This window comes from Agelaius tricolor, unplaced genomic scaffold (genome assembly GCF_023055355.1).
Source record: "Agelaius tricolor isolate 1412-34295 unplaced genomic scaffold, bAgeTri1.0.p SCAF_102, whole genome shotgun sequence".
Lineage (NCBI taxonomy): Eukaryota > Metazoa > Chordata > Aves > Passeriformes > Icteridae > Agelaius > Agelaius tricolor.
In genome coordinates, this window is record NW_027269362.1 from 83,097 (window position 1) to 92,181 (window position 9,085).

Sequence of the window (9,085 nt, forward strand, 5' to 3'; positions counted from 1 at the left end):
GGGTGGAGCCTGCGACCCCTCCCCAATTTTGGGGCGGGGTGTGAGACCCCTCCCCAATTTAGGGGCGGAGTTTAGGACCCCTCCCCAAATTTAGGGGCAGGGTTTGGGTTTGAGACCCCTCCCCTATTTAGGGGCGGGGTTTGGGACCCCTCCCCCAATTTAGGGTGGTCGGGACCCCTCCCCAGTTTGGGGGGCGTGGTCTCTCTCAGGTGCGGGGGGCGTGGCCTTTCCCGCGGGGGAGGTGGGCGTGGCCTCTGCCGGGGGTGGGGGAGGGGCTTTGGGGAGGGGTCTCCTCCCCCCCCGAGCTCGCCCCGCCCCCATCCGTCACCTCCAGCTCCGAGTCCGACCCCTCCCCCCCCGCCAGAGCCCCTCCCCCGCCCCCCCCTCGCGGGGGGAGGGGCGCGGGTGGGGGAGGGGCGGCCTGGGGAGGGGGCGGGGGGCGGCAGGAAGAAGGTGGGGGAGGGGTAGAGCCCCGCCCCCCCGGGCGGGGGAGGGGCCAGCTTGGGGTGGGGGTGGGGAGGGGGAGGGGGCAGGGCCAGGGCCGCCCCGCCCCCCCCCAGGTACGACCCCCACCCCCCCCCAGGGGAATTCGGGGAGGGGGGGGCGCCCGAACGCGCCCCCGCCCCCACCCCCGAACAGCGCCGGAAGCTTCGAGAAACACGAGAGACCTGCGGGGGGAGGGGCGCGAGGGGAGGGGGCGTCAGGGGCGGGGCCGGGACGGGGGGGGGCCATGGTGGGGTCCCGATCCCCCCCTTTGGGGTTCCCATGTTGGGGGTCCCGATCCCCATTTTGGGGGTCCCCATCCCCCCCTTTGGGGTCCCCATTTCGGGGGTCGCGGTCCCGGTTTTGGGGTCCCGGTTTTGGGGTCTCATTTCGGGGGTCCCCTCCCTGTGTCTCCCCTCCCTTTGCCCCTCTCCCCATTTCGGGGGTCCCATTTGGGGCTCTCGGTCCCATTTCGGGGATCCCCTCCCCAATTTGGAGATCCCCTCCCCTTTGCCCCCTCCCCAATCCGGGGGTCCCATTTGGGGTCCCACTCCCTTTGCCCCCTCCCCATTTTGGGACCCCCCTCCCTTTGCCCCCTCCCCATTTTGGGACCCCCCCTCCCTTTGCCCCCTCCCCATTTCGGGGGTCGCCCCCCGCTCACCGGAGCCCAGGAAGGGCGGGGCCGCCTCCAGCCCCTTCTCGGGGGTCTCGGGGGTCTCGGGGGGTCCCTCGAAGAGGGGGGGGGCGCGCGGGGGGGTCGGGGCGGGGGGCGCAGAACAGCGACTGCAGCGCCTGGGGGAGGGGCGCGGGGAATGTGGGGAGGGGGCGTCAGCCTGAGACAGCTCCGGGTGCCACGGGGGGAATTTGGGGAGGGGGCGTCAGCCTGAGGCACCTCCGGGTACCACGGGGGGAATTTGGGGAGGGGGCGTCAGCCTGAGGCAGCTCCGGGTACCCCGGGGGGAATTTGGGGAGGGGGCTACGGGAACCAGGACTGCAGCCCCCTCCCCACATTCCCCCCATAGCCCCCCGAAGCCCCCTCCCCAAATTCCCTTCATATCTCACTCAGAGCCCCCTGGAGCAGCTCTGACTGAGGCCCCCTCCCCAAATTCCCCCCATATCTCATTTTAACCCCTCCCTCGCAGCCCCCTCCCCAAATTCCCTTTGTATCTCCCTCCCAGCCCCCCGTAGCCCCCTCCCCCCGCCGCCCCCTCCCCAAATTCCCCCCGCAGCCTCTCTGGGGTGGCTCTGACTGAAGCCCCCTCCCCAAATTCCCTTTGTATCTCATTTTAACCCCTTCCCCTGCAGCCCCTTCCCCAAATTCCCTTTGTATCTCACTTTAACCCCTTCCCCTGCAGCCCCCTCCCCAAATTCCCCCCGTATCTCATTTTAACCCCTTCCCCCCGCTGCCCCCTCCCCAAATTCCTTCGCGCTCACCTCGGCGGGGGCGGGCCCGCAGTCGGGGGCGGGGCAGGGGGCGGGGCCGAGCAGCAGCGGCGCCCCCCGCCCCAATTCCAGCAGCGGGTAATTGACCAGGACCACCTTGCTGAAGTTGAACTTGTACGTGAAGCGCTTGCCCTTGGTCTTGTGCAGGATCCGCTTGTTGTAGTAGTACCTGAGGAGGGGCCGTTAATTAATTAATTAGCTCTGTTAATTAGCTGGGTGGGTCATCGGATGGGGTGGTGCCTGGGGAGTATAAAGAAATTGAAAAAAAACCCCAAATTTCATAGCCAAAAAAGGGGGGGAAAAATCAAATTATCAATGGGTAAAAATTAAATTTCCTGGGGAAAAAAAAAATTAAATTTCCAAGGGAAAAAAGGGTTAAAAAAAAAATCAAATTTCCATAGGAAAAATCTCAAAAATCAAAATTTTCAAGGGGAAAAAAAACCCCTAAATTTCCAAGGGGGAAGAAAGGGGGGGGAGAAATAGAAAACCCCAAATTTTCACAGGGAAAAAAGGGGAAAAACCCCAAATTTTCAAGGGGGAAATGAGGGGGGGAAAAAAACAAATTTCAGGGGGGAAAAAGGGGAAAAAAAAAAAATCAAATTTCCCTGGGGAAAAAAAGGGAAAAAATCCAATTTCCAAGAGAAAAAAAAGGGAAAAAATCCAAATTTTCAAGGGGAAAACCCCAGAACCCCAAATTTCCATGGGAAGAAAAATCCAATTTCCAAGAGGAAAAAAAGGGAAAAAAATCCAAATTTTCAAGGGGAAAAAAATCCAATTTCCAAGAGGAAAAAAAAGGGAAAAAAATCCAAATTTTCAAGGGGGAAAAAAGGGAAAAAAATCCAAATTTCCAAGAGACAAAAAAAGGGAAAAAAATCTAATTTCTAAGAGACAAAAAAAAGGAAAAAAATCCAAATTTTCAAGGGGAAAAAAGGGAAAAAATCCAATTTCCAAGAGACAAAAAAAGGGAAAAAAATTAAATTTTCAAGGGAAAAAAAAAAGGGAAAAAAATCCAAATTTCCAAGAGACAAAAAAGGGAAAAAAATCCAAATTTTCAAGGGAAAAAAATCCAAATTTTCAAGGGGAAAAAAATCCAAATTTCCAATAGAAAAAAAAGGGAAAAAATCCAAATTTTCAAGGGGGAAAAATATCTAATTTCCAAGGGACAAAAAAAAGGAAAAAAATCCAAATTTTCAAGGGACAAAAAAAGGGAAAAAACCCCAAATTTTCAAGGGGAAAAAAGGGGAAAAAAAAAGGGAAAAAATCCAAATTTCCAAGAGACAAAAAAAGGGAAAAAAATCCAAATTTTCAAGGGGAAAAAAGGGGGGAAAAAAAGGGAAAAAATCCAAATTTCCAAGGGACAAAAAAAGGGAAAAAAATCCAAATTTTCAAGGGGGAAAAATATCCAATTTCCAAGGGACAAAAAAAGGGAAAAAAATCCAAATTTTCAAGGGGAAAAAAAGGGAAAAAACCCAAAATTTTCAAGGGGAAAAAAGGGGAAAAAAAAAGGGAAAAAATCCAAATTTCCAAGAGACAAAAAAAGGGAAAAGATCCAAATTTTCAAGGGGAAAAAAATCCAATTTCCAAGAGACAAAAAAAGGAAAAAATCCAAAATTTCAAGAGAAAAAAAAAGGGGAAAAATCCAAATTTCCAAGGGAAAAAAAAAGGGGGGAAAAATCCAAATTTTCAAGGAAAAAAAAAGGGAAAAACTCCAAATTTTCAAGGGAAAAAAAGGTAAAACCCCCAAATTTCCAGGGAACCCCCAAATCCCGAATTGCCGGGGCAGCGAGGGCGGCGCTGGGAGCAGAGGCCGGGCAGGGAGGGAGCGCGGGCACCTGAGCGCCCGGCTGAGCTTGTCGTAGTTCATGTGGGGCTTGCACTTGCGCACGCCCCAGAGCCGCGCCACCTCGTCGGGGTCCTTGATGACGAACTCGCCGTAGTCGCCCTGCCAGGCGATGACCTCGCGGTACTGCTCCTGCCGCAGCAGCTCCAGGATGAAGTGCCACAGCTGGATCTGCCGCGAGCCGGGGCTGGACTCGGCCTTGTAGGCCCACTCGGGGAACGCGAACCCTGATAAGGGAGAGATTGCGTCATCGGTGTGATATCAGTGTGATATCAGTGTGATATCGGTGTGATATCAGTGTGATATCAGTGTGAGATCGGTGTGAGATCGGTGTGATATCAGTGTGATATCAGTGTGATATCAGTGTGAGATCAGTGTGACACTGTCAGTGTGATATCAGTGTGATATCAGTGTGATATCAGTGTGACACTGTCAGTGTGGTATCAGTGTGATATCAGTGTGAGATCAGTGTGACATCAGTGTGATATCATTGTGATATCGGTGTGACATCAGTGTGATATCAGTGTGATATCAGTGTGACATCAGTGTGATATCGGTGTGATATCGGTGTGATATCGGTGTGATATCAGTGTGAGATCAGTGTGAGATCAGTGTGATATCGGTGTGATATCGGTGTGATATCGGTGTGATATCGGTGTGAGATCGGTGTGATATTGGTGTGATATCAGTGTGATATCAGTGTGACACTGTCAGTGTGATATCAGTGTGATATCAGTGTGATGTCAGTGTGATATCAGTGTGATATCAGTGTGTGACATCAGTGTGATCTCAGTGTGATATCAGTGTGACATCAGTGTGATATCGGTGTGATATCGGTGTGATATCAGTGTGATATCGGTGTGATATCAGTGTGATATCAGTGTGACACTGTCAGTGTGATATCGGTGTGATATCAGTGTGATATCAGTGTGACACTGTCAGTGTGATATCAGTGTGATATCAGTGTGATATCGGTGTGATATCGGTGTGATATCGGTGTGATATTGGTGTGATATCAGTGTGATATCAGTGTGACACTGTCAGTGTGATATCAGTGTGATATCAGTGTGATATCAGTGTGATATCAGTGTGATATCGGTGTGATATCAGTGTGACACTGTCAGTGTGATATCAGTGTGATATCGGTGTGATATCATTGTCACTGTGACATCACTCGGTGCCACAGCTGGATCTGCCGCGAGCCCGGGCTGGACTCGGCCTTGTAGGCCCATCCTGGGAATGGGAATCCTTGATAAGAGAGTGGTGATGTCATTGGTGACGTCACCAGTGTGATATCAGTGTGACATTGTCGTTATCAGTGTGGCCATTGTCATTGTGACAGCACTCGGTGCCCAGGTGTGCCCGTACCTGGTGTCCAGAGCGCGGGCAGCGGGGCCGTGAGCAGCGGGTCGGACACACAGGTGTGCCCAGGTGTGCCCAGGTGTGCCCAGGTGCATCTGTGTGTGCCCAGGTGTGCCCAGGTGCGTCTGTGTGTGCCCAGGTGTGCCCAGGTGTGCCCAGGTGTATCTCAGGTGTGCCCAGGTGTGCCCAGGTGTGTGCTCAGGTGTGCTCAGGTGTGCCCAGGTGTGTGCCCAGGTGTGTGTCCCCATGCCCAGGTGTGCCCAGATGTGCTCAGATGTATCTCAGGTGTGCCCAGGTGTGCCCAGGTGTGTGTCCCCATGCCCAGGTGTGCCCGTGTGTGCTCAGGTGTATCTCAGCTGTACCTAGGTGGACCCCAGGTGTGCCCAGGTGTGCCCAGATGTGCTCAGGTGTATCCCAGGTGTGTCCAGGTGTGCCCAGGTGTATCCCAGGTGTGCCCAGGTACGCCCAGGTGTATCTCAGGTGTGCCCAGGTGTGCCCAGGTGTGCCCGTGTGTGCTCAGGTGTATCTCAGCTGTACCTAGGTGGACCCCAGGTGTGCCCAGGTGTGCCCAGATGTGCTCAGGTGTATCCCAGGTGTGCCCAGGTGTGCCCAGGTGTGTGTCCCCATGCCCAGGTGTGCCCAGGTGTGCCCAGGTGTGCCCGTACCTGGTGTCCAGAGCGCGGGCAGCGGCGCCGTGAGCAGCAGGTCGGACACACAGGTGCAGTCCATGGCGGGGTCACACCTGGGGGCAAATTGGGGGATTCTGGGGTCAGTTCGGGGGGAATTTGGGGGATTTCGGGTGAGTTTGGGGGGATTTGGGGGTATCTGGGGGAATTTGGGGGATTTCCAGGTGGGTTTGGGGGATTTTGGGGTGAGTCTGGGGGGGATTTGGGGATTCCAGGTGAGTCTGGGGGGGATTTGGGGGAATTTCGGGGAATTTCGGGGAGTTTGGGGGGTTCCAGGTGGGTTTGGGGGGATTTGGGGGAATTTCGGGGAATTTCGGGGAGTTTGGGGGGTTCCAGGTGGGTTTGGGGGGGATTTTGAGGGTTTTATGGACACAGGGTCCCATTCTGGGGGGTTTGGGGTGGATTTTGGGGCGCTTATTGAGGATTTTGGGTCAGTTACGAACACGGGGTCTGATTTAGGATCACGAGGGGATTTTGGGGATTTTGGGGGGGATTTTTGGGTTATTTGGGGGGATTTTGGGTCAGTTACGAACACAGGGTCAGGTTTAGGATCACGGGAGGGGTTTCGGGGGGATTTTGGGGAGGGGGATTTTTGGGTCATTTGGGGGGATTTTGGGTCATTGACGAACACGGGGTCAGGTTTATGATCACGGGAGGGGTTGGGGGGGATTTTTTGGGGGGATTTGGGGGGATTTTGGGTCATTTACGAACACGGGGTCAGGTTTATGATCACGGGAGGGGTTTCGGGGTGAATTTTTGCGCTGTTTTGTGGGGATTTTGGGGCGTTTCCGCTCGCAGGAGCCGATTTCGGATGGCGGGGGGGGTTCCGCGGCCGCGCTCCCCTCCCCCCCCGTTTCCCCTCCCCCCCGTTTCCCCTCCCCCCGTGCCCCCCGGCAGCGGCTCCGCTCCGCTCTCGTTATTTCGTTATTTTGGGATTTCGGGATTTTCGCCGCTCTCCTCTCATCGCGCCGCGCTAACGACCCGCGCTGGGAATTGGGGCCGGGGGCACCGCGGGGCACCGGAACCCCCGGCGGGGGCGGGGGGGGCACCGGGACCCCGCAACGGGGGCGCCTCTGCGGGGGCTCGGGGCCCCCCTATAGGGGCACGGGGACCTTTGGGGCACGGATTGCCCCATATGGGGGCCATAGGGGCACGGGAACCCCGTTATAGGGGCACGGACCCCTTATAGGGGCACGGACCCCTTATAGGGGCTTGGACCCCCCCTATAGGGGCACGGGGACCCCTTTATAGGGGCAGGGATTGCCCTATAGGGGCAATAGGGGCACGGGGACCCTTTGGGGGCACGGATTGTCCTATAGGGGCACGGGAACTCCTTTATAGGGGCACGGATTGCCCCATAGCGGCAATAGGGGCACGGGAACCCCGTTATAGGGGCACGGATTGCCCTATAGGGGCACGGACCCCCATATGGGGCCATGGACCCCCTTATAGGGGCTTGGACCCCCCTATAGGGGCACGGGAACCCCTTTATAGGGGCACGGACCCCTTTATAGGGGCACGGATTGCCCTATAGGGGCAATAGGCGCACGGGAACCCCCCTTATAGGGGCACGGGAACCCCCCTTATAGGGGCAATAGAACCCCCCCATAGGGGCAAGGGAGCTGTTATAGGGACTCGGACCCCGCTATAGGGACTCGGACCCCGCTATAGGGGCACGAGAACGCTATAGGGGCTCGAGAACCCCCTGTAGGGGCCCCTTAGGGTCTCTGCAGTCCCCCTTTAGGGTCTGGGGTCTCTCAGTAGGGGCGCAGACACCGTTACAGGGGCGTGGATGGCTCTCAAATACACAGAGATCCTATAAACACACAGAGAGATCCTATAAACACACAGAGAGAGCCCCTATGGACACGGATCCCATATAAACACAGACCCTATATGGACACAGCCCTTAAACACACACAGATCCCCTATAGACACACAGAGAGCCCGTAAATACACACAGAAATCCCCTATAGACACACAAATCCCCTATATGGGCACAGAAACCCTATAAACACACAGAGAAATCCCCTATAGACACAGATCCCATATAAACACACAGATCCTATAAACACACAGAGAAATCCCCTATAGACACGGATCATATAAACACACACAGACCCTGTAAACACACACAGAGATCCCCTAGAGACACGGATCCCATATAGATACACAAATCCCCTATATGGACACAGCCCTTAAACACACACAGATCCCCTATAGACACACAGAGAGCCCGTAAATACACACAGAAATCCCCTATAGACACACAAATCCCCTATATGGCACAGAAACCCTATAAACACACACAGACCCCCTATAAACACACACAGACCCCCTATAAACACACACAGATTCCCTATAAACACACACACACAAATCCCCCATAGACACAGAAATCCCCTGTAAACACACGGACCCTATAAACACACACAGAGAGATCCCCTATAGACACAGACCCCATATAGACACGATCCCCGATATGGACACAGCCCTTAAACACACAGATCCCCTATAAACACACACACAAATCCCCCATAGACCCAGAAATCCCCCATAGACACAGACCCTATATGGACACAGCCCTTAAACACACACGGACCCTGTAAACACACACAGAAATCCCCCATAGACACACAAATCCCCTATATGGGCACAAAAACCCTATAAACACACACAGACCCCCTATAAACACACACACAGAAATCCCCTATAGATTACAGACCCCTTAAAACACACAGAAATCCCCTATAGACACGGATCCTATAAACACACAGAGAAATCCCCCATAGACACAGACCCTATATGGACACAGCCCTTAAACACACACGGATCCCCTATAAACACACAGACCCTATAAACACACACGGACCCTATAAACACACAGAAATCCCCTTTAGACCCAGAAATCCCCCATAGACACAGATCCCCCATATGGGCACGGATCCCCCATAGACACGGCCCCCATGATCGCCCCCCGTAAATGCACAGACCCCCCCCAAAACACCCAAAAACACCCCATAGACCCCAAATACCCCTATAGACCCCGAAACCACCCCATGGACCCCAAATCTCACCCTATAGACCCCAAAACCACCCCTATAGACCCCAAATCCCACCCAAATCCCCCTAAAGCCCCCAAATCCCCCCCAGACCCCAAATCCCCACCCTATAGACCCCAAATCCCACCCTACAGACCCCAAATCCCACCCCATAGACCCAAAACCACCCCATAGATCCCAAAACCACCCCATGGACCCCCAAATCCCAC

The 9,085-nt window shown here is 54.5% G+C and overlaps 1 protein-coding gene across 1 annotated transcript; it reads right to left on the minus strand.

Moving 5' to 3' along the window:
* Positions 1–1,869: 1,869 nt before the first annotated feature.
* ERFL (ETS repressor factor like) lies at positions 1,870–4,212 on the minus strand. The gene is made up of 2 exons (XM_071419218.1): positions 3,759–4,212; positions 1,870–2,095 (listed from the first exon to the last, which is right to left on the minus strand). The coding sequence occupies exons 1-2, from the start codon at positions 3,788–3,790 to the stop codon at positions 1,870–1,872; spliced, it is 258 nt and encodes an 85-aa protein (XP_071275319.1). The 5' UTR covers positions 3,791–4,212.
* Positions 4,213–9,085: the final 4,873 nt, after the last annotated feature.

Excerpts from the sequence above, each read along its gene's own strand:
- ERFL (XM_071419218.1), bottom strand. The coding sequence starts at position 3,790 with ATGAACTACGACAAGCTCAGCCGGGCGCTCAG. Across the intron at positions 2,096-3,758 it reads AAGCTCAGCCGGGCGCTCAG|GTACTACTACAACAAGCGGA; the intron begins GTGCCCGCGCTC and ends GCCCCTCCTCAG.